Source organism: Ciona robusta, chromosome 1 (assembly GCF_009617815.1).
Source record: "Ciona robusta chromosome 1, ASM961781v2".
In the NCBI taxonomy this organism is placed as follows: Eukaryota; Metazoa; Chordata; class Ascidiacea; order Phlebobranchia; family Cionidae; genus Ciona; species Ciona robusta.
Window position 1 is genome coordinate 13470682 of NC_143235.1, and position 25997 is coordinate 13496678.

General features: G+C 34.6%; 2 protein-coding genes across 5 annotated transcripts; both read right to left on the reverse strand.

The window, feature by feature from the left end:
• Window positions 1-698: 698 nt before the first annotated feature.
• Window positions 699-18520, reverse strand: LOC149743485 (WD repeat-containing protein 44-like). Of its 3 annotated transcripts, none has more exons than XM_089884788.1 (23): window positions 18200-18520; window positions 17627-17681; window positions 16904-17006; window positions 16490-16572; window positions 14987-15263; window positions 14421-14568; window positions 12326-12439; window positions 11830-11906; window positions 10382-10437; window positions 8685-8747; window positions 7308-7382; window positions 6639-6837; window positions 6298-6407; window positions 5744-5953; window positions 5337-5475; window positions 4656-4861; window positions 4056-4178; window positions 3476-3586; window positions 2829-2930; window positions 2324-2431; window positions 1943-2052; window positions 1332-1456; window positions 699-986 (listed from the first exon to the last, which is right to left on the reverse strand). In XM_089884788.1, the coding sequence occupies exons 1-23, from the start codon at window positions 18268-18270 to the stop codon at window positions 799-801; spliced, it is 2853 nt and encodes a 950-aa protein (XP_089740914.1). In that variant the 5' UTR covers window positions 18271-18520; the 3' UTR covers window positions 699-798. The 3 variants fall into 3 exon arrangements, with proteins under 3 accessions (XP_089740914.1, XP_089740926.1, XP_089740919.1); XM_089884793.1 differs by having other exon boundaries at window positions 701-986; window positions 14987-15251; window positions 18200-18518; XM_089884800.1 differs by lacking the exon at window positions 8685-8747 and having other exon boundaries at window positions 700-986.
• A 373-nt stretch (window positions 18521-18893) lies between these two features.
• LOC149743486 (ZP domain-containing protein-like) lies at window positions 18894-25526 on the reverse strand. 2 transcript variants are annotated; one of them, XM_089884954.1, is made up of 13 exons: window positions 25376-25526; window positions 25229-25246; window positions 24698-24740; window positions 24188-24377; window positions 23620-23780; window positions 23250-23424; window positions 22982-23052; window positions 22618-22810; window positions 22281-22394; window positions 21890-21998; window positions 20228-21653; window positions 19485-19642; window positions 18894-19209 (listed from the first exon to the last, which is right to left on the reverse strand). In XM_089884954.1, the coding sequence occupies exons 1-11, from the start codon at window positions 25425-25427 to the stop codon at window positions 21556-21558; spliced, it is 1224 nt and encodes a 407-aa protein (XP_089741080.1). In that variant the 5' UTR covers window positions 25428-25526; the 3' UTR covers window positions 18894-19209; window positions 19485-19642; window positions 20228-21555. The 2 variants fall into 2 exon arrangements, with proteins under 2 accessions (XP_089741080.1, XP_089741088.1); XM_089884962.1 differs by having other exon boundaries at window positions 25145-25246; window positions 25376-25499.
• Between the last annotated feature and the right edge of the window lie 471 nt (window positions 25527-25997).

Sequence of the window (25997 nt, forward strand, 5' to 3'; positions counted from 1 at the left end):
ACCATTGTAAACATGATATGTATAAGCTACCAAACATTTAAATTCAAGAAAGCTGTTTGTGTTAGATAAATCCAATAATAAAACCTGTAATAAAGTTTGATTAATGAAGTTTAAAAACAACAGAGTTTGCGTGCCCCCGCACCCCCCAGGTTTGGTGCCTCTTTAATAAAAAATATTTAACAACAAAATGTCTCAATAAGTAACTTGGAAGCCATGTATTGGACATCGAGCACAATATGACAAAGCGCTTATCTTTGCATTGTCCCTTAAAAAATTTGGATAAGTGACAGTGAATCAAAAGTGTTAATTGAATAAATGTAACTTTTTAAAACTTCTTCGTATGGGTATTTATAGTTTTAAAATTGTGTCCAGTTTCCTTTTGCCGCTTACGAGTTACCAAATATTACAACTTAGAAGGTAACTATTGGAATGTGTAGTATACTGGACCCCTATGTGGAATAAATCAGGGACTTATTCATCCTCACATGACGGGGAACCTTAGAAGTTATAGGACAGATGTCTTATTTAATACAACTCTGGCCTGCTTTCAAGTTCTTAATGTATGACTGACAATTTAGACAACCCAATAATGACCACTGGGTTGAAGCAGTTGTAACCTTATAAGCAACATGGTGTAGAGGTTTTTCTGCAAAAGTTCTCCAGCACACAAGAATAAATGTTTAATAAATCAAACATAAAAGAAAAGCTCATTTTTTAAAAGTTTTTGTATTTTGATTTTGATTATTACATAATAATAATGATAAATAATAGAAATTTGACAAAAATCATAGAAATATGCTAAGAATTCATGAAGATTTTTATGACTCCTTTAAAGTCCGCTGATATAATGCAGCAACTGTCTGTGTTAGGTGAAGAGCGTGATTTTGACGAGAACGACAATCGACTTCCTTCAGTTCTGTCGTCACTTCGAGCCATTAGGTGGGGGTAAGGAGCAAATATGGCACAAGTTACCACGGCGTCATGAGCTTTGTTGGAAATGAATAGCATTGTTACATCATATGGTAGGTTAAGGTAAGATGGTCCAGATTTTACTTTTTTATTGTAACATTTGGAAGTAAACAAAGAATATTTACAGTATTGTAACTTATTTATTCTTGCATGGGGGTGAATTGACAATCTATATAACGTGGGCGATTGCTTTTTGCATGACTGACAATTTGGGCAGCCCATAAATAACTGCTGGGTTGGAGCAATTGTGGTTAAGTCTTGCCCAAGGAAACACACAGTTTTAATGGTAGCAGCGAAAACTTGTAACCCATAAGGCTGGAGGCAGTCACACTAAACACTGTCCCATAGCATCACAAGTTTACCTCGTATACTTTCCCAACAATCATTTCTATCTCTTCGAAACTTTGTCACATCTTGAGGAACATTTGTTTTCCAAATATAAACTGATTTATCTTCAGAACCGCAAACAATGTATTTGCAATCATGGCTATAAAAATAAAAAAGAATTTAAATCCAATATATTAAAACATAACAAAACAAAGTACAAGTGAAGAAATTATCTGTGACAGATACAGCGATACGCCAGTTAAGGTTTCTAACAACAAAACTACATAACTGAGGTAGCTGGTGGCACAAACCAAAGGTAATTGAAAATTTGGTACTTTTTAGTATTTACATACAAAATAGTCAGTTTTTAATTGGCATGGTGGGCAACTTAACCTAGATTTTTTTGGCCTTGCATTAGTCAGTAAACATTACAACCAATGAAGTGAATTAGTTTCCTATGTTTATGTGTCTAACTACCACTGCCTTCCCTCACAAGAATTTGGCGACAATAACAACGGATTCTGTGCTTTAAAATACATTTAGAAATTGTTGGTCAACTACGGCCTAAATCACATTTCCCCTGATGTAGCATATTTTGGATCTAACCCATATATAATGGGATGTCCACACATTATTCTATACCAACCTAAAGCTTGCTTTGATTTGGCTACTCATATTTGTGAGTCCTTTATATTTGCAAGTCAGTGATAAATCCCTTAAATCATAAAGTCGGACACGAGAATCATTAGAGGTCACCTGTGGATATAAACCAAACTTTAATGAACCTGGAAACACTACATTACAAAGACAGCACGCATTACTTACATAATATACAATGAAAACTATTAGGTAATGAAGTGAAACAAAATAAATAACTAAATATTCGTTGGGGTAAAACAACTTTCAATTTACCCTGATAATGACGTCATATGCCATGCACTTGTAAAATAAAATTACCGATTTTTAAAATAAAAGTTATTTACTTAACATTATATCATGCAGCAGAATGTGAAACACAATAACTTACCAGTATCTTGTGCTCGGCAGGCAAAGGTTCAATTCCAGTTATCTTATGTCCCTTTGTATTCCTACCACGCGATGAACGAACATGAATCTGGGTGTGATACTTCAAGTGCTGGGGTAAGTAATGGTTGCATTATTCATATACTACGTTGGCTGATACTTGGAAAAATACAAGTAAGACACCAAAGCTCTACTGTTTAAATGTTCATTCTATGTGGGTTAAGTCCTGTAGCGTGACACAGAAAGGGATTTGAGATTTAGGTCAGAGTTGGCTTGTTAACATAAGTTATGGGCTTACGATCTGTTCATACTCTAGTATCAAATGCTTTTGCAGAACCTCAAATTAAATTTGGAAACTGAGCATGTTGGCAAAGTGCAATGAATTGACATGGACAATATAATGGCATTGATTGACATTTCAACTTCAATTATACTGTGGAACCTTTAACTCATCACCATCTAACCCTTTAACCCAACCCCTTCAAACCCCAACCCTTTAACCCACCCACCTCAGTATCATAGAACAAACACCTCCCATCATAAGTTCCACACACGGCAAACTTTCCATTCTCACAAAAGTTGACGGTTGTGATGAGCGCTCCTCCTGATGACTGGAATAAACACAAGGTATTTACTCAAGGTATTCACTCAAGTTATTCACTCCAGTGTCTTGCCCAAGGACACATGCTTATAGTGGTAGAAGCATTAAGCCTATTACATATAGACTAAACTGTTACAGCAATGTGTCTTAACCAAAGATAAACAAGCCTGTAGCGGTTGCAGGATGTTGTATTGCGAGCGGTAAACTAAGAGGGTGAATGAACACGAGAAGCGGTATTTATACGGAAGATAAAAGTGAGAAAAAGGCACTAGTGTAGGCGTCGGCGCACACACACGTGGCGGGCCACCACAAGCCTACAATGGTGACAGTATTGGGCATATTGCTGCATTGCGCATATATAGGGGATGGGGAAGATGGGACACCTTAACATCCAAATATCCATATTGTGTTTTAAACAAATTACATTAATCTATTAGAATCTTGAGTATACGGTTTTATATTTCTTTGAATGTTATTTATTTACTACCAAATTGCACGAGAAAATAGAATGAAAGGGTCTCCCATCTTCTCCATGCTATATTTAACTTTACTCACATTTGATGAGGAATCTGGAGAAACTTCATTCCACAAAGCAACCTTCTTTTCAGGAATATTCCACAAGCGTAACTTACTGTCCAACGAACCACTTAGGAAGTATCTGTCGTCCTGGTAACATAAATATCTCATAAAATCAATATTAAAACAAAATCCATTAGTTTTGTTTTATATCTACAAGTGCAGCTTCTTACACCCACTGGGAAAGCTTTTTCCGAAACCTATAAGTGCTTGAGTTTCCCTCGTTTTAAAGTTATGTACAAAGATAATTCAAAAAAACTTTTTTTTTAAACATTCCACACTGGGAGCTTCCAACATTTATATTTTTATATTTTTGGCAGCCACTGAAGTTTATTACGTGGCAACTTTTAGAATTGTGACATGACGTGATTTAGACTTTCATTTACAGGGTTGCAACCCACAAGACCTGATTTATTGGAAGACCTGGTTTAGACAACCCATAAATGACCACTAGGTTAGAGCAATTACCGGTATGTATCTTGCCAAAAGACACACATACCCTGATACTCACAATGGTAGCAGCACCGAGGTTTGAACCTGATGTCTCAATAAGACTTACCCTTGGATGAAATGATATCGCGGTAACAAAATCAATATGTTGGAAGCAACATAAACATTCCTTTTGTGAGACGTGCCATAAACGAACAGTCTTGTCCATAGATGAAGACAGAGTAAAGTAATTCTGTGGATTAAAGGAAATGGAAACTAATGATTTTGCAATCTTTTTTTCTATTGGCTCATTTTGGCTTCCATGTCTCATGCCCCACCAATAACACTTTGTCATAAACAATATAATTACTTATACTTCATAAAAAGGAACCAAATTTAATTGCTATTTTACCCAATAATTTGCCGAAAACTGATCAGATGCCAACACTGTTAATACTGGTATGTGGATCTAGGTCTCTAAGGCCGCACAAGTCTAAACCTGCGGTGTTACTTTATATTTATGATAAATGCTAAACATATATCCCCATTCCCCACCCATATATGATGAAATCCTCCAACCCATACAAGCTTTCATTAAACAGCCATGGCAGAGCTTATCTTTATCACCATCAGCTTAACCATTTTAAATGCTACTAAAAGTACTTTTTTCTGTTAAAAAATCCAACTCTTACATTCACCATATAACCTTGATACGTAACAACAAACTCACCTTAGACCACGCAAGGTCAAGAACATCGGCGCTGTGTCCGACATAAGATGAGAACGGAAGCGATCGAAACGGAGCTTCCTCTTCTTCATCTAATTGATCCGAACTCTCGTACCTCGAGCTTCCATCTTCCGATGCGATGTTGGGGGGGTCACGAGTCGGGGGTTCCATGGTGTTGCGGGGAGGGGTAGCGAACACAGCACCTCGCTCTGAGGGTGAAGTGATGTATTATGGGTAATAACATTAATAATACACACTTATGATAGCTTGGTTCATCATCAGTGTGAAAAGTTTACTATCCACCAAGTTACTGCATAAAACATCCACTTGTTGGAAATCTTTATTCAGATCAAGTAACAGTAGTCTTTAACTGTTCCTAAATACTAGTATACTAAGTTGGAAGTCTTTATCCACAGTAGTCTTTGACTGTTACTAATTAGTCTTTATCTATTAGCTCAACACTTTGATGTTAACAGCACACCATGCACAATTCAAGCACTGTATATTTTCAATCACTGCCATATCACCACAATATAAACACCAACACAGACATAATATAAAACACACACTGGTTGAGGCAAACATAGAATACAGTAAAAATAGAAACATTATACATAGAACTGATTTGAACTTTAACACCACTTTCCCCTAAAAAGTCGCAACAATCACTTGTTATGCCGTTACCTTTGCTTATATACTTGCTTCTCATCTCATTAAAGTAAGCATAATAATCCTTCAACACCCAAACCCATATCACGTTGTTCTGACCCGCTGTTGCGAGGAGACGACCACAGTGACTAAACTTCATGCTCCATACTGCGCCCTAGTGGAGGAAAATAAACTTGTTAAAATGTGACGGTTACTTTAAAACATGGTGGCTTTGGGCTTATTAAATGATAAAAGTGTTTAAAGTTTCAGATACGCACGACACACATGCTCATATGATTAATTGCTAGAACTTGTGTTTTCCACTATCTCAGTTTTTATAGAAGCCAAATACACTTTGTTTAAAGCAGCTATTCTGCTCTATATGCGTGAGATCCTACTTACAGATACACTATATTAGAATACACATACACAAACATACTCACCACATGAACTGCTATATCCTGTACTTGTTTTAAACCATGGAACTGGAAAGGTCCTTTATTAGTGGAAGAAGCTTTTATTTTAACTGAGGAGTTTGCGAGCGAGTCTGAAACTTCTTCATCGCTTGAAACATTGAGCGACTCACTGTTGGTTGTTTCGTGTTTACCGTGTTTTACTTTGTGTACAGCACGTTCAACTTGTGTTTCGGCAACCTGGGATTAAAGTTAAAAGATTTGTTTTTATTATCACTATACGGCATGTCGGGGATCTAAGATGCAAGCTCGTATTTTAGTAAATTGGTTAAGGGTTTTTTTGATATGTTTGGGGGATTTTAAAAAACGTAAGAGTTGTGGAATGTGTTTTAAAGAAGCATTGCTGCACTTTTGCACAAATATTATCACCATTGTGAACATTTATGTGACCTTGGGATTGTGAGACATATGCTCTCATGCCTAATGGTGTGCCATGATGTAATACCTCACCCACATAAAATAGATAGAAAGAATTTAAAACTAACTTCGGAAACGTCATCAGTATATGTAAGAAACAAAGTCACCTCTTTAACTCTCCTTGCACTTTTCCCCAACATTCGTTTAAATCTTTTACTTTTAGTTCGTATTTTTCGCCCACTGTCGTTGTAACCTTTCTTTGACGAAGCTTCAGCTCCTACAATTCAATTAGGTAACTATGAAAAAACGAGTTTAACTACAATTCAATTAGGTATCAACGAGTTTATTTTAGTATAGCTGTCAAAATAGAATAATATTTCCACTGGGTTGGAGCATATTATATTATCAAGCTTATAATAAACACAATTTCAATTGTCAATACAGTGTCTAACAAGTATTATAGGTATTATAGCTATCTATAAGTTTAAACATACAAGCATTCACCAACCTATAGTGATATCATCGCTAGCTATAGAGGTGTTGTCGTCTTCCGATAAATTAATTGGGGTAACATCAGCGGGGGTTGGGGTGGGTATTCCCCTTGATGAGGGTGGGGCAGTGGGTTGGGGCTCATCGGACCCAGCACACGCAAACTCCTTGGTACGACTCATGATTTGTAATGCAAGGGGGTTGAGACACTGGGACACCTGGATAGCAGGGGTAGGATGAATAAGGTGTAAAGTAGAAAAAGTAATCTGCCACCAAGTTAAGTGGGGGGGGGGGTAAATATTTGGCAAAATAATTTAAAATATAAATCGGAGTACAGATTTATTTATATTTTACCCAAATTTAATGTATAAAAATCAAATATTAAAAATGCAACTCCAGTGTTCTCTTCACCATGGTTGAGGTTGAGGTTCTTATGGATGCAGACCAGACTTGACCGATTACTCCAAACTCCAAGATTGCTTTTAGTGGGAAAATTTGACTGACAATTTGGATAACCTGTTAGTGGCCAGTGGGTTGGAGCAATGTCTGTTAAATATCTTGCCCAAGTTCCTATATACTAATCAGTATCGGTATATGTGTCAAGCACTGAACCCAGTGTCGGAGTATAAGAAATTAAGAAGAAACCCCTGTTATAACTCGACAGTGAGCATGAGGTAACCAAACCCACCTGCTCTGCAGCGACACTCAGTGGCATAGTTTGCCCCGTGTCCAAATTACGAACGATCACAGTCGACAAGATCTCCTAAAAAACAAATTCAAATTAAACTAGACAATCAAAACAACCATAGTTTAATTAGTAGAAAATTATTCGACATAATTTAAGCATTGATTAATTCTATTGATTCAACTAATTAAAGATGCATTGTTACACTACAAACAAGCATTAAAAGAGACAAAGCAAATTATTTACTACAACTGGTATTGTGATGTCATACTCGTAACCACAATCACCACATAAGTAAGAAACAGACGAAGCTACTAAAATAAATCAGTTTGTAATATATGGCAATTTTTGATTGGATCTCGCGCATGTAAGATGTTTATTTTTCTTCTGTAAATATCAGCGTGCAAAAAATACGTACATTTTCAAGCGACGACAAGGATGTTAAAAGAAATTATAATTATTTTGATTCAGATTTGGTTCATTGTTTAGTTAATTGGCGTTTGGGATAAATTATGGCTTGAATAAATAAAATTTGCTTGTTTTTAGAAAAACATGTAAATAATTCTATAAAAATTAATCCAAAGCAAACAATTACCGGTTTTTAGTTAAAATACTACGTTCAAGGCTTTGGTTACTGGGTAAATCCCAAAAAGTCGTAAATATTGGATTTAAATACAACACAAGTAAAAGTAATATTGAGCAACACATATTATTGATTGTTGCATGCTATGTATGGACACTCAAGTACTTGAATAAATGCAGACTATTGAATAAAATATTTTCTTATTAACATTGCTATATATTTATAGCATTCTATTGTTACTACATTTTTAATGTGTTATAACTATAATAAAATTGTGGAATAACTATATAACTACCTAACCTACAGTTAATAGGTCATGTCTTTTATATGGTGCGGATATTTTTTTACTTTTTATGTAAAATTGCTTGTATTCTTTTTAAAATGAGACAATATGGACATGTACAGAAAGTTATAGTTATGAACTTAGTTAGGGGTATGTTGTATATAAAGTTATGAAAAAATATTAATACGATGCTAATTATCATTTATACACTAAGATAAGTAAACACTGGAAGATAAATTGGATTCAGAAAACTCAGTTAGTATCGAATATTGTTGTGATGAAAAATTTAGGTCTTTCTGTGAAACAAATAAAAAATGCAACCCATTCAATTAGAAAATAATAACTTGTGTTACTGAAAATATAACTAAGGAAAAATTAAAGATTAGTTGGTTAGCTGCAACTTGCATAAAGATCTAATAGAAAGCATAGAAATCCTATAATTCAAGGCATAGAAATCTGATTAATTAGCATGCAGCAAATCATTTGGATTCTATATCACCAAAGCAAAACATACAAGTCCCGGGGATGAATCTATCCTTAATACAGTGTTCTTTGTCATTTGTGACCATTGCCTGCCCTGTAGGGGGAGAAACCAAAAGAATCAATGGGGGAATTAAATAAAACTAAAATGTGATTATAATCAACTGAAAATAACGTTTCATGGAGGGTATGAGGAGTATGGGTTAGGTTGGTTAAATGTGTAGGTTAATCAACAAACCAGCCATGTAGTGCAAAGCTTCCCAACCTAAGGCCCATAAAGCCCTCTAAACTATCCCGCAAGCAAAGGTGTCACCTTAGATGTGCCTGGGTAAGAGACAGGGGCGGGTGTGACATTATACGTTTTACCCTACCAGTTTTAAATATAATCAGATTTTACCCTGCTGTTGGGTGTGTCAAACAAGCAGGGCCAAGGTATATTGCATTTTACCGCATTAATCAATGAGGTTTCCTATGCTTAACGACTATGGGTGACTGAAAGTAGTGACATTGTAGCAATATGCTTGATAGTAAACAAATCTAAACAATGGGTTTAAAGCGATTTAGCAAAGAAATATGGCCTGCCATAGTTATAAAGTGGGATAGGCATGATATATGTATGTATGTATTTGGGTGTTATATGTTTCACCATTATGGCCCAAAGCAAAATATGAAGCAAGCCAAATGTAATAAATAATATTATAGACATGGATCTTTCTTAGAAACTTAGGTGTAATAATCGGATAATAAGCATAATTAAATTTTGTTTGAATCATATATAACTTTAAAAAACATCAGTATATTCAGTTTATAAATTTCTTCTTATAAAACAAAACAAAAAATCTGCCCTGTTAGTTACTATTATATTTAATTTTTAGCGTAGACGCCAAAGTTTTAAAATATAGGGAAGGCAGGGATAGTTAGACACGCATTCTAGTAAAATAATGTTGGTTGTAATGTGTAGTAATTAATGTAGTGTAGAAAACTAAAGGTTTACCCTGCCTACCCTACCACCCCAGGTTTGGCACCTACTATTTCTAGTAAACCATTATTAAAAAATGCATTAATTCAGTTTGAAACATCTGAATCATCTGTATTTTAAAGTAAGACAAATAAGTCACTGTTAGTTGCCGCACAGTTGCAGTTCAATCCATGTGAAACAGATTAATATTGCATAAGCTCTGCAGCTTATCTATTTTATTTATTCTGTATTTGTTTGTACAGGGTTTACTCCAATACCAAGTAAGTATTTGTTGAACTGTGGTTGAACAAGCTGTATGTAAACATAAGCTACTTGTTATACCCAATACAACACGTATGACTGTATTTGCGGGTAATTAACCATTTAAACAGTAAAGATGTAGTATAACACCTGAGGCAGAATATGTTCTTAACATTATATTGACAAAGTTTAAACCTCCATTTCTAAACTAAAGATTTGTTGTACATAACATCTCCTATACAAATAATACATACAGTTAAAGATAGGCTTCATTGTACAAATACATGGTATTTACTATTTGCACAAACACATAGAACACAAATACGTAGTATTTGTATATGAATACCACCGTTACCACGTATATTTCAATTTTCAGCAGGCCTGTAAGTACTAAGATCTGTTGCCTGGTAGACCAAGTTATATAAACCAAGATAGGGAATATATAATTATAATCAAAGGTATCCAGTGACCCATGTCATATACGAAATAATACATATTATCACTATACACACCTCGTCTATACTTGGTCGGTGACTTTTGTTGCTTGAAGTTGATTCCTTTCGTTCATCTAAACATAAAGGTCATTGTTTAATTACTGTAAGCATTGTCACAGCATTTACTATGTGTATTAAACAAACATAGCCGAATATTAAGTGAAAAGAAGGTGTTACAAAATCCTAGTTTACTAAATGTTTATACCGACAATGAATGTCATTTTGTAAGCATTATAATAGCCTTCAGTTATAACTAACTGAATGAAAGGAAGTATTGTGTGTCCAGAGGCAGCAAACTTAAAAAAAAGGGAAGCAGTGATAGTTAGACACAGGATCCTGTCAAACAAACCTTCTACAGTAGCTTGTCTAGGCCCTGGTTTGGGGCCTATGTGTACACCAAGAAAAAGCGGGATATTAGGTGAAAAAACGAGATTACAAAAAAAATGTGTCACATTAAACCTGTGTAGTGTAATAGCTATTGTTTTACATAAACACTACAAAGTTTTATGATGCATATATACCAAGAAGTCACAACTTCTCAGAAAAATATCACAACTCATTCTGGCTAGTTGTTTTGATTCTATGTTATTTAAATAACAGACACCAGATTGATTGGTATTACACAACATCTGTTTAACACATTATACAAATACACAGGATCAAAGTAAGCATTAAATTGACAGCTAAGGTGTTAATTTAAATTGTAAAACAAGGGTGTAAACATATCCTGTCATATTGTCAATGCTTTGACTTTTTAATAACAATTCATAAGTCAAACTGCTATTATAACCGGAGACATTTTCATGAATTTATAAACAAGGGCTCAAACTCAATTTTGAAACAGTTATTTTAAAAATTATTTTAAAACCTATTTATTTTGTCTATTTGGAAACATTTATTTTAAAACTTTTTTTTAGAAAACATATATTGCTTTGCGCAACATGCGAATACCAGATCTGCGGCACAATGAGGTTATTTCATCTCATGTTTTGTTCACGAAAAATGGGAGACACAGCCATAATGAAACTGATCCCAGGGCCTTACCAACATACAATAGAATACTTTAGGATCATAGAAATTCTGCTGTAGTAGCAAATACCCATTCAACAACTGCTTAACGCGGTGGTGAAAATTGATCATACTGTATTAAACAGGCATTTTTAAAATAAGTAGAATACGTTTCGAATGGTTATTACATTCAGCAAATACCTAATGCTATGTTTAAATTCATTGAAATATTGTATGAAACATGTAGTATTTTAAGAACTGAAATATGTTTTTATTGGTGAGTACCGCAAAAATTGTAAAAAATCGCTAGCGAACGGCCAATTAGCATTTGCCTATCGCTGTGGTGAAATTGATCATACTGTATTAAACATTTTAAAATAACTAGAATACGTGTAAAATGGTCATTACCTTCAGCATTTGCCTATCGCTGCAGTTAAATTTATCATATTGTAGCATACCTGTGGTGGGTGGTGTTTGGTTAACATTATCAGGTTTATCAATGTCAACGTTGGTATTTTCCTCCTTCTCATGTGTGCTGAACATAAAGGTTGTGCAATTTTAAATATGGGAAGATTAAAAATGCAATTAATATTAATAAATAGAAGTGAGGAATTTTGTGGGAACAATTATTTCAAAATCAGGGAAACACCGGTTGTATGGATTATGACTAAAATTTTCAAAGCAAGAAGTTGGGTTCAGGTTTTGTTTGTTTTTGCATGAGCTTGGTATATCATTAAAATTTAATAAACCATTCCTTTAAAGTTTTTTAAGGTTTAGAGACACGTAAATGATTTATGCACCATACGTTGGAGTTATTTTGTAATCTTAAATTTATTATTGTATTAAAATCAATAAAATCAAGTTGTCGCTTAAGTTTCAATAAAAATAAGAATAAAAAACTGTATTTAACTTTATATTGTTAGTTTGTAAACGTGGATATGACATCATAATTACCATTGTTGGTCATCAATGTTATTTGTTGCTGTCACTTTTGATAGGGCTGCTGCAAACTCCCGTGTGATGTTGTCCACAGTAGTGTTGGGGGTGAGTAAAGGGTCGTCTATTGAACTGGGGATGTAAAGTTAGTGTTAACAAAATCTACATTTCAGGTTTATTTTCCAAAACACTTCTGACATAAATCTGGTTAGTTGAGTTAACAAGTGACTTAAATTAATTAATATAACTGTGAATATTATTGGGGACCAATACAAGTGATTTTATTTAATAATATAACTAAATAAATAGTTTACAAAACGTGATAAAAGCTTAACGTACAGCGAGCTAAATGATAAAATATAAAAACTTGTGAATTTGGGACTTGTTCATATTTTTAGAACTTGGGACTTGTTCATATTTTTAGAAATTTAATAACCAACATTCAAAGAAATTTAAAGCTAGTGTGGACAACAAGTTATTTTATTTAATAACTAAAAAAACATTTTACAAAATCAAAACATGAATCTTAATGTACCCATCTTCCCCCATCCTACTATATAATTGTGATTTGTGAACATTACTGAAACTTTTTCACATGGTTAGTATTTCACTATGTGATACTTAGTATGTCTGGGAGTTGGTCATTCTCACTCAAGAAGTTAAATAAATAAGGTAGGTGATAATACAACATACCACACCTTTGGATAGTATAACGGGTGTAACCAGACACTACAATGTAATATAAGATTGTGATTGAATAATCTGGTAAATATAATGTTGTAAACTAGGTAATGGGTCAACTCTGACCAACATCTCAAGTCCTTTGCCATGGCGTGCAATATGACATTATTTTACAGATTTTGTATACTTATATACCTATATACTATAATGAGTGGCGGCATTTAAAAATAGTTGGGGCCCAGTTAAATATTAAATATTTTAAATAATAGCTGTTGCACCCAATTAAATAGTTTTCTAGAAGTAACAACTGGTTTTTGCATAAAAATTATTAAAAGATAGAAATAGTTCTCTGTTACTCATAGAAAACAAAGCATTCTGATCAAAAGTAGACAGTTATAGATAGGTGTAGCTGCAACAAACTGCAATAAAACACTTCATTTACAGTCTATACCAAACTATTAACGGTAGTTAAACAGAGTGTTGTTTGTTTAAAAGGCACAAAGCGTGGTTTTAAAGCTCTGGTATTTTTGTTTAAGCAGCATTTTACTGCGGTATTTTGCAAAAACTATGAATGTGCTGTCAGAAAGTGAAGCCAGATAAAACGCATGACCTTTTTATTACTGTAATGCCAGGGTAGTTAGTAAGAATTTTATATGCCACATCTGAGTAAGCAGTTATAAGCAATAATGTTATATAAAAGCAGTTGTATAATATATATTATATATTATAATCTAAAAAGACAAGCATATTGATTAGACTAGCCCTATAAAACTACATGGTATTTTACAAAACAAATGCCTATAATATAATACTAACTTATACTAAAATACCATACATGCTATAACATAGAGCTGGAAATACCCATGATACCCAAAAACAGGCATAAATGCTACATCAATAGAGCATACAGTAACGAATACCACTGTGGCAGTGTATAATAAACCCCAGTAGAGTAATTAAACTGATTGGATTCAAATACTAATACGGTAGATTTTAATTTGGTTTCCTAGGCTGCCAGTCTTTATTATTGTTTTGCAATTAAGAGGGAATGATATTGTATTAACAGCTATGAAATATATTGATATATAACAGCATTTATGCGGGTTACATTTTACATAGTCTGTAAAATAAGTATAAAAAGCTGCACTTATGTCATTTGCAATATAAAATGAATTTTCAGTTTGCAAAAAAAAGGCAAAATAAAACATGAATTTATATATATATATATATATGAAAATATACCAGTTTGCAAGAAAAAGCAAAATAAAACATGATTTTCGCTAGGCTAAAAAATGAAAACATATCAGTTTGCAAAAAAAGCAAAATAAAACATAGATTTCTACAAAATTGGCAAAACCCTATGGTATAACGACTGCTGTAGCCCAGCATGTGAGAATAAAAAATAAATCACATTCCTTCACTTCATACATACCTTGTTAAATTCTTATGAACCATAGGTTTAGGTGGGGGTGGTCGTTTAGGGGGAGCTTTGGGTCTTGGGGGAGGGGGTCGCTTAGGTCGGGATAAAGATTCTTTGGATGAAGTTTTTCGTTCTAACTTTGACTCTGGGGCTTCGTTTTCTGGAAAGACAACTATTTAGTTTTATGCAGGCTATTAATATGATAATTTGATGATTTTTTGAAAATTTTAAGTTCCCCTACCTTTGCCAAATCTAACAAAAATAATATATGCAAATTATAAAGGTAGTTGTAGTTTTTAAATACTTCAGGATCTCACCCCTCCCCCCCTAATCAAAAAACATACTTACATCGTGCATGCCAAATTATTAAATTATCAACACTTTTGTGGCGTTTTTTTAATGGGTAAGCGGTAAGGTCCTGCGCAACGCACACCAGAAAACCTAGATTTTAGACCAGAATTTGCCTATTAATTTATATGAAACAAGTATACAACACATATGATACAGTATAACCCCACATAATACAAATAACACATGATATAGTATTACCCCACATAATACAACTTTTCCAGATTTACCTTGTGTAAATAGTAGAGCAGGTTTAACACCAGGAAGATTTGTTGGTCTTTCACTTATAGAAGCCACCAGGTCAGGTTTGCTGCTTGATATCGACGAGTTTCTTTTACCCAGTGAGGTGTCATTACTGGTACATGGGTGGTTCCCCTCATGCGATACAGTAGGCTGGTTGGATTCTGATTGGTCAGCATTCGTGCTTGCCTCTGATTGGTCAATGGTACTTGAATCATTGTGATGACATAACTTAGCATTGTCTGCACCAAATTTCTGTAGAAAAAACTTCCGATTAAATAGAAATAATTTTATAAAACATAAGATAACAACTCAATTACTAAGTGTGTATCAATTGTATACGATTAAATATTAAAATAGATAAATTTAAGCTCGCTGTTTCCATATTTTACAATATACTTCGTTGTATATGGACAATAACAACATAATACACAATAACGAAAACTGTCCCCATAATATATAGTACCAAAAAAAGGTACTACACATAATATTATAAAGAGCAAATTTAGATTGAAAAAAAATTACCATTTTATAAAATTAATAGAACATTTAGCGGGAAATTGTAAGGTTACACAATGTAGTATTATGACAGCTTGAATGATGATTGTTACACCATAGCCATGGAATGTACATAATGAAATGTGGAGCACAAATACTATGCCCCATTACCCGTGGAATCTTGCCCAAGCTACCAAACCTATATTCACACCACTTTTTTCATAAAGTAAAACGCTATGTCGCTATACATTTTCAAAAATCCTTCAATGTCACATGTGCTGTGAAAAAAGTTAGTGCATTTCTATTTTAAGCATTTTGACTGCCATCCAGCAAAGACTTTAAAGTTTATTTACTTTATTTATGGCTGGTAAATCTGGTAACAGAAGTAATAGAATACTTTATACATAGCAATGCAATCAATACCTTGAATAAATATAGACAGGTGACTGTAAATATATTTAATGCAACACACTACAGTGTGACATGAAGCACATAATCATAGGATTTATTCATAGCATGATTCTTTACTCATCAAAGTAATTGAAAATACTTGTAACATTGGTAACCCATATAAGTATAAGCCAACCCTGGTCTAAAACCAAGGTTCCCTGCGATAGGACCTCACCCATATAGAAAATGACCCATATAGTTAATTAACTTTGCCTAAACTCAACTTAGTAAACTATTTTATTATAAGGGAACCTGGGGTAACATTGCCATAATGCAATCACACTCAAAGTCATTATACATCATTGATTAATATAGCATTAGCCTATGCATTATATTTTGTCACTGATAACTTGTATTAAGTTGTATATAATCTACATTTACTACGGATTCTTTGTGGCTGAGGTGAGGTCCCTGTCAAGGATCTGGAGTTTCTGCCAGATAGATAAAAAATCACCCTGTTTCAAAAGCTTGGGTGCGCGTCACCTTCCATTCAAGGGTTAGTATATAACATATATATGACACACAGACCATTACACAACACTCACTTCATGCTTATCCAGAAAAACACTGTCGTCGTGGCTGATGGGATCTGTATTGTTGCTACTGCTGTTGTTCAATATATAAGAACCTATAAAAATAAACTGGTAAACGAACGTCAAACGGTATTTGATTTATTGGTATGCAAGAATGCACACAACTATGTAATAAAACGTACTTTTATAAGAACAAAGAATTTACATAGAGAATATTTAAAATGAATAAAAAGTAGACATATAATACATAACAGATGTACTGATGACTGATGTAGTAATGTACGTGCCAGCCATTGACCCTTTCTCATAGCCTAACACTAACTGTAAGCTACTAAACTTATATGACCTTCGCAAATACGAATGGAATGAAGACCTATTCTAGGGGAAATACTTTAATCTAATATTTTATCTAATAAGCATCTTTACCTTCATCCTCTGATACAACTGACGTACTGGATGTGGCCGACTTTAGAAGATTATCGAGCGATAAATCACCACCAAGATGACACGGAGAGTTAGGGTTTTTATTCTGTGATAAAATATGTTGTATATATATATTTAATAAGGATAAAAAAGGGCAATATTGATTACTATTGACTAAATGACTCGGTCTATACATGGATTGTCTTTTGAATTGGTTAAAATGCAAATGTCCATAACAAAATGACAAAATACATTGGTTCAGACATGTAATTTGGATGATAGACACAAACATTAATTAGGGCATTGAATATATTATATATATACATATATATAATATTTATTTTACAAATAGGGGCCTACAGTGCAACACACTTTCAGAATTCGTTTTTTAGTGTTTTTTTAAGTTTTTCTTGAATAGGTGTAACTTGTTTTATCCTTATGTTGCATGGCAACGACAGTCGTTATAACATGGGTGTTCTGTTTCATACACCTCGTTTCAGCTTATGACTACTTTGTGAGTTATTAGTGCTTGGGAGGCACACGACTCCATAAGGGCTATGGCACAATACAATAGGGCTTGGAAGACTAAATCCACAAACAGCCCATTCCTTTCAACATATTCTTCAGTAGGGCAAGTTGGGTTTAGTGTATGACTTATTAACTTAGTTATAATTGTAGTATAATACATATTATTATTTATTCATATATAATATATCAATGTTTTACCTTGGTTGTTCCATTTGTCCCATCATCTACAACTAATGAAGGGGAAGAAGGGCATCTGAATAGAAACAAAGTTATGCAAATATTATTCAAATGTCTAGTATTACATCAACAATATGAAATGAATCAATGCCGCTTAACTACACTTGTGCACATAAAGGGTGTACATGACCCATTTGAACCTGCCATACTCTGTAGGTATACATTGTTACCGGTTATAGGCTACCATGTAAGCTACTTTGTGGATGATATGTTATGTTGAGCACAAACTAAATAAAATATATATATATATATAAAAATATATAATGAAAAAAATTGTTTTTACATTCCACAAATGTTTTTAAAAAATATAACGAAATAAATAAACTACCTACGGTACATTTATGATTATAAACAAAGCGTGCAACCTATTTGTGTAAGTACAAATGATAATTACAAATAATTTGTTCTAATAACAAAGTACGTAATTACAAATAATGGCAATAACAAAGAAGTTGTACTTTGTACATACAATACATCTGACACAATTATACCAAATTTAGTAAACAGTACATATAGGTAAATATGAAAACTCACTTTGGAGACCCAAAGTCTGGTCGTGCATCGAAAAAATCGTCAGAATCGCTGTTACTGCAGTGCGACATCATATAACGCTTGAAAACAACAAAAGCAGTGAAATAGACGCTTTTTAGTTCGTGATTTATTTCGCCATATCCATTTTGACACGATTTTGCACAATAGAGAAACTATACTGCTTCTTAAAATCTTTTGAAAACGTGTACTAACTGTATCTCTAATTTGTTTTCAGCTTAAAATTTCTTTCCCTATCTAAGCTTGCAACGTTATCAGCTGATTTACATTACCGCAAAACCTGGTGTACGGAATAGCTATTCCACAATTACGGAACAAAAGACATTCATTTATAGGAAATGTCATCTTTCGGCATTCCGTAAACCGTATTTTTACTGCTTTTCAGAAACTGTCATGTTTATATTCTATTCTTTAGTTTTTTTGTCATGTTTAACAGTTTTATGACATTTCTAAGGTTTACTGTTGTATCTGAAACATTTTCCCCCAAAATTTAAGTTTTAGAAAGTTCTAAATTAAAGCGGTATGATCCACCGTAAAGAGCCCACTATGAAGATGTAATTTCTGTGAATAATATTTTTGACCTCTTTTGACCGACAACGAACAAATATGGGACTTACTGGAAATGGCCGACTGCATGGCGCCGTTCTTCCAATGTAGGATAGATAAGAGTAAACGAAGATACTGTTAAGTTTTTTATTAAATGCAATTTATTGCTGGCGACACATGTTTATATTATAAAGCATATGGGGGTGAGATGGGATATCTTTAGCAAATGAAAAATACATTATTTTGTGTTTACTACCAAATGGAACGAGAAAAAAGAATGAATAACACGTCCCACCTTACCCCAATCTACTATACTACATACACGAGTAAATGCAACTACTGCTAATGCTTAGGGCATTAGAAAACCATTCAAACATTGGAAGTGCTTCAAGCTGATGTTTGCGTACCACTTGATGTTGTTGGTTCTGTAGCTCCTAGCAGATAGTAATCTGTAACCCATTTCAATGCAGTTTGAATAAAGAAAGTGAATGTATGTAAGGTGTTATGTTTACAGCGTTTCGATAGTTGCGAGGCAGTTTAAATGCAGATTAATATTTCGATAGTTGCGAGGCAGTTTAAATGCAGATATAACGACCCTTGTTATAACGACTGGCCGATGCATCCGCAGAAAGCGATGAAGAATAGCTTTTAAAGTATAACGGTCCATTTATTTTCATTATACATTCCTTGCACTTGGCCTATACATTATGAAACAAAACCTTACCATACTTGCACACTCCGATTTGGTTGAAATACACGAATGAGCTCCAAAATTGTGGCTTTGGAACAACGCACTTTAAACCAACGTCACACGTTCCATAAAACCAGCTGAACTCAACTCCACATGATTCCCCAAGCTGCTTAGCGCATACATCACAGCACCTGAGTGCATAAGAAACAGTTAAATATATAACACAGTATATATTGAGTATATAACTCTCCTTCCTTGTTACGGGTACAAGGATCGAAATTAAAAAAAACAATCACCCTCAAATTTACGAACATTGCAATGTAATAAATGAACGTAACTTAATTATCACACAATAGTTACATAAGCCGGAAAACGATATTCGCTTTAACGCGGATGTTCTTTTTTATACAGCTCGTGCCATTACGAGTTACCACATATGTGTAACTTTAAAGATGATTATTTTTTCTGCATGGCTGACAATTTGGACAATCCATCAGTGACAACTATTTGAGCAATTGCCAGCAAGTGCCTTGCTCCAGGATAAATACGCCCACAAATGCACCATCGACGAGCCTATAGAAACCATTACCGCTTGGTTATAGAGACTGCCGCGTTAATCACTGTGCTACGGCGCCGTATTTTCTAAGCGAGCACAAGGTGTCTGAAAGTGTGATTACCTGCCTTGCGAGGGTAACTGTGTTAGATTAGTAATATTTTTTTATTTATCAGATTTAACTACAGTTATACTTACAGATTCAAACTATGGGTATACTTACCCGCAAGGACCAAGCTCTTTACCCCCCTTGCAGTTTAATGTTGGGCAATTTTGTCCGTATGTACACGGTATGCATTGCAAGCTACTTGCTCCTGCAATACAAAGCGAAACACAAACCAACAAAACTTCCCAACGCATCTTTGCTGCTTTATCTCCCAAGTACGGTACAAATATTGTTCTATATGTCTTGGTTTATATACCGAACTTATTGTGGCCCATGCAGATATTCAGCAGAATATACCTGCAGAATATATCAAAATATATCTGTTTTACGTCTTTTATTGGCCCTATATATAGACTTCTGTATATTGAAACCTTAGTCTGGATACACTCTTTGTTTTGTAGGTATTATCACTTTAGTGTACTATGGTTTTATATAACCAAACTTTCTGCAGTTACTTATATAGCAGAATATATCTGCTTTATATTATAATGTCCTTATATAGACTATCGTATACTCAAAGATAAGTATAGATCTTCTGTTAGGTCTTGTAGGTTATAAACATTAATATGGCCGCTGCAGATATTCAGCAGAAAATCTGTTATACAGCTCATGTTTTTCGGACATAGACCTTTTTATACTGAACTTGAAAAAACGCAGATTTTAACAAGGAAATATTTTCTCTTAATGCTTAATAAACAATTTCTATCTTTTGTGCTTTTTATCTAGAAATACCCTTCTGGTGTATACCAAATTTGACGAAACTCACATTGAGTTCCAACCGCTCCAGACGACGGCACGCCCTTACCACCTGTGACGTAATAATCTGTCAATTCCAGAACTCTCGAACCATTCCCGAATATGGAAGATTGAAAGAACGGGTGCTGTTTTCTTGAACGCGAGAGACCGCAAGTTCCTAATTCTGGAATATATTCAGGATTGTTGACGTCGCAGAACATTCCAGTGATTTCGATTGAAGAATGAACCGACACTCAATCAATATAGTGGAGTTTGCCATGGCGTGTTCGTTTTCAGAACATTTTCTCCTTCTTAGCGCGAGTGCCTTATTGGCAAAACAACCAATACGACAACAACAACAACGGAAATTCAAAACTTTTTTTTTGATAATTTTACATTGAAATATGTTAAACTAATATTATAGCCTTTTAAATTTATATTTACACCCGTATAACATAATCATGTAAATTCACTTACCCCCCTTGGCGACGAAATGCCGGAATAAACATATCGATCTTACCCAAGCAAACAAACGACACAAATAACAATTTTGATTATATTTTTATTCTTGAGTAGTTTTAACGAAATTTACTGATTACAGTTAAATATTGAAGTTTTTTTTATCATAATGGCGTGAAGGGCCGTTCGTTTTACTTTCTGTAGTAATACACCAAGAAGACGGTGAGTGCGACCAGGAAGAGGGCGAACATTGCGACCGGCGAGTCGACTGTCCATTCGCTGGATTTGCCTGGAATTGTATAGATGGCTGTGTTTGACTTGTTGTGTTTGAATATCGACTGTCGTAACATATGTGCGTATACTTATGCATTATACTCGCTGTCGAGATATAACATGGATGTCTTCTTATACACCAGATACACATAGTACACCTCATGCTTACTGTCGGGTTATAAGAGGTCATATATAGTGCCCTATATTTGGAAAGACACAGAGTTCAAACCCAGGGTAAGCAAGTTAACTTACGTTCAGACATGCAAGTAACTTGATCCGCACCAAGAGTTGAACCGAAAGGACACGAACATTTTGCGAACCCGTTGATGTCATTGCAGTAACCATAGCAACCTCCGTTGTTCTGCGTGAAAAGTATGTTAACTCAGGTCGTACTGCCTATATAGTTTATACGAGAATGAAGCTTGGGGGAATTTATAATTGACGCCTTTAGTCGAAAACGATTTGCAAATTTTTTTATAGCTAAAACACTTCAACGGCTGGTGAAGCCATTGTCACAACAATTCGACATTATTTACTTTAGTTTTTGCTGGAAGAAAAAGTTCGTCGCTATAAATGCTGCTTCACTTAAAAACTAAGAGATGCGTACTAAGTTTTCAAAACACTGAGCTTGGTTTAAACTTACGAGGGCGCATGGGTTTGGTTTCTTGAAGTAAAGAGGTCCGGAACTGACCAGGTGATCTCCCTTGTAATTCTCGCTAACATCACGACGTCCACGTCCCATAGGAGCGGCACAGGCCTGTTGTTTGTGGGGAAGTTGTTAGAAAGGCACTTATATATACACATATATATATACACCTGCTACCATCAGGCATTATGCAAAATATAGTCTTATTTTAAACTCTCATTAAGTCTTGCCGAATCGTAGACGAAACGTTGGAATAAAGTTGACGTTCGATAAACCAAAGAAGAGGAGAAGTCTCTTTAAAGGTAACAGGTTTGACAGCCATGACTTGTCTTACGTGTTGGTTGCATGTGCTGTTGATATTGATGTCGCAGACAGATACCACACAGTGGATGTAGATGGCTTGCATTGGAATGCTAACGTTTGTCCATGTGAAGGATTTGAATTTAAACTGAACCTCAGTCGAGTTGTAATTCTTCAAGACTTCAATAGAATTAACTGCATCTCCTGCGAGTACGGGTGCCCTGCATCTGTTGGGGTTCGTGTGGTTATATTGATATATTGTTTATTATAAATATGTAAATATAACGTATAATAGTGTATAAATGGGGTATTTTATTACTTAACAGCCCATATTTCTTAATCGTGTCCATTATCACGTCACATTAAACACTTTCCATATTTAATTGTTTGTAACTTACCCGTTCTGGATAAGATCGTATCTTTTGGAGTCAGAAGGTGACGATGTGTGTGTAGCCCAACACATCATACCCTGCGAATTACATTTCGTTGAAAATAAAACTTACACGTTAAAGAATAACTTGAAATATTTTAACTTTGAGAATGTGGCTTGTATACATTTCGCGGAAACAAAGCTTTGGATCCGTATTTTTTTAGACTGAGATTAGAATGAGTAGCAAGAGTGAGTCTCGAATCAAAAACCTTCTAGTATTAGAATCTAAGTCTTACTTGTAAAATAAAGTTAGCTTGAAGGCCATCAGCTTTTGCTTGGACGAAAACATAGTCGGGAACTTGAACAGTTGGTGGATTTCCTGTCAGTGGGGATTGGTAAGTTGTGCTGTTGAAGAAGCCGAAGGAAAATTTGAAAGCCCCTTCGCCAGAGAGTCCGGCCAACTTGATTTTCCTGTAAAATTAAACCTTACATTTGTTCCAAAACTCTGAAGCATAAAGGGGCAAAGATCTTCTATTTTGCGCAAAAGTGCTTAAAACGGCGCGAGCGGTTCCGGATCTCTTTACTTACACTAAAGAAAATTAAATAAAACAGCAAGCCCAATCCTGATTGGATTTGTAACGTTATAAATAATATAAGCTAACTTACTCGATAACAGGTACAAGCATCGTGCTGTTCAAAGTGTATTTCTTAATGAACGAGCAAGTGAAGTTCATACAGCTATCCTTGTAACGGTGGATAACGAAAGAAGTGTTGTAGTTTGGGATCTTTCGTACAGTGTAGGTAAAGTTGATGTGACTTGCGGTTTCCTAGGTTGTAACTTAAGTTAATTTTATGTTAAGATGTTGGTTTAAGTTAAGTTAAGTTAGGCTACTTTATGTTATAAAATAACGTTTATATGAGTTTACTAGGAAGATGGTAAATTAGGTCAGACATAGGATAGCGTTAAGCTAAATTAGGTTAATTTTGGTCTAAATTGTGCCAAGGTTTCTTTTATGCTAGCAAGGATTAACCTTAAACTGGAACAAATCATCTAAAATTCTAAAAAATAAAGAAATCTTTACTCCACATGAAAAAACCTCGCGTGGCGGGCAACGATAGTCGTTATAGCACGGGTGTTCTAGTTTAAACACCTCGTATCTGCTTACGTTTACCACATATGCAACTTTAATTGTGGCTGGTGGTTTTTTAGATTTATTCTAGAAACACTTTTTACCGCTACATACGCTCCACACGTCTGGAGCATCGTAAGATTGAACTTGGCGTGAGTGACACCTGTTCGCTCTTGAGGAAGGCAGTTGGCTGGTATCCCTGCGACCCCGGTTGCTGGGTTGATTGGGTTTCGGGAGATGGCCATTTTATCGTTAGGGCCGACATTCAAAAGGTTGAATACACTTCCATCAGCGCTGTAAAATAACTTTGTTACTTTTACGATTTAAGCGTTAACAAAAGGACACATATTCATACACCTCATTCTTACAGTCAAAATATACCATGGGTGTCTCCTAAGGCACCAGACACCCATATCATACATCTCGTGCTCACTGTCGAGTTATAACATGAACGCCTTTCTGCACCACTTACACTTTAGTCCCTTAACAGCCTTTACACACTATATGGAAGCGTTTTTTTAACGATTCTGAACGGGGCAGCTACCATACAGTTGAATACTTTAATGATTACATACTCTTCGTGATATTCAACTTAATAACAAGTTTAAACTTACATAAACATCGATGATTTGCTGGTGCAGATCACATGTTCTATTCCTACATGGGACAAAAGCGGGTAAATTTACTTAACAAGGAGGCAGTAGAATGAATGTATCTTATTTATATTGTGTGGCGGGGCAAAAGCAGTCGTTATAACACGGCGGGGTTTTCTGTTTCATACAACTCGTATGCTTACAGGTTACCACGTATATTTGTTATTTTTACAATCTTTTAATGTGAACGATGCAGTTGGAAAATATAGTCGGTGTACACGAGTATATGCATTTATATATATATATATATATATATATAGTTAAGATAAGATAAGAAAACATAATATTTCAATGGTATAGTGGGGGAAGATGGGACACCTTTTTATCCTGTTTTCTCGTCGAATTTGGTAGTAAACATTTAAAGAATTATAAAACCTTATGCTCGAAACTCCCATAGACCGCTGTTACCTGTTTAAAATACGATCAGGATATTGGGATATTATGTGCTAAAGGTGTCCCACCTTCTCCGACCCTACTATGAGTAACGCTTACCAACGATTCCGTTGGCATCTGAAATAAAAACAGAATGTTAAATAAACTTAGGTATTTGTTAATAACTACAACATGGAGTATTTGGTATAAACATATGGCTAAATTTCGCCGTGGGACTTTACCACCACTGTGTTAAAATATTCTTACCTTGAATAAGAATGGCAACCGCCACGCAGGAAAGAATTAATTTAATATTCATTTTGATATTTAAAGTATACTATAAGATAAGAATCTAACTAAATAAGTATCTGCACTATAAAAAAAGGAAAATATCTGTGTGCTCAATTTGCCCCCCGATTGCAACCATATTAACTACCCTGCGAACTGTACGCGACAGCCACGATAAATTGACATTAAAAGCGCAATAACCTATGTATAATAGATACATGCTTACACTGTATCACCAGGATACAAATACATATCATCCAAGATCTACAGCGTCTTATAATCATATTTTAATGCAACAGTAGTCTCAATAAATAGAAAACTACAACCCCACTTAAGCTTTGTCTGCTTACTGTTGTAATACCAGCATAGTAATAAATATGGTTTATATTCTCCGCATTTTATACCGATTGTTGTGTCATATAACTTCCTTTGATTCACCCAGTAGTGTCCCTTTAGTATTTTTAACCGCGAAGAATGGAACGTATATTCCTTGTCATGAAAGAAAGAAACGAGAGAGGTCCCTATATACAATCTTTGTTGATTTGAAGAATAAAGTTTTTTTCCGTAGGGTGTGAAATATATGGAACATTGTTATTTAGCA

Coding starts and splice junctions, on each gene's coding strand:
- LOC149743485 (XM_089884788.1), bottom strand. CDS start 18,270: ATGATGTCGCACTGCAGTAACAGCGATTCTGACGATTTTTTCGATGCA. Junction 8,748..10,381: donor ACCGACCAAGTATAGACGAG/GTGTGTATAGTG, acceptor CTCCCCCTACAG/GGCAGGCAATGGTCACAAAT. Junction 1,457..1,942: donor CAAATCAAAGCAAGCTTTAG/GTTGGTATAGAA, acceptor TTATTTTTATAG/CCATGATTGCAAATACATTG.
- LOC149743486 (XM_089884954.1), bottom strand. CDS start 25,427: ATGAATATTAAATTAATTCTTTCCTGCGTGGCGGTTGCCATTCTTATT. Junction 23,425..23,619: donor ATGCTTGTACCTGTTATCGA/GTAAGTTAGCTT, acceptor TTAATTTTACAG/GAAAATCAAGTTGGCCGGAC. Junction 22,395..22,617: donor ACAGCACATGCAACCAACAC/GTAAGACAAGTC, acceptor CACAAACAACAG/GCCTGTGCCGCTCCTATGGG.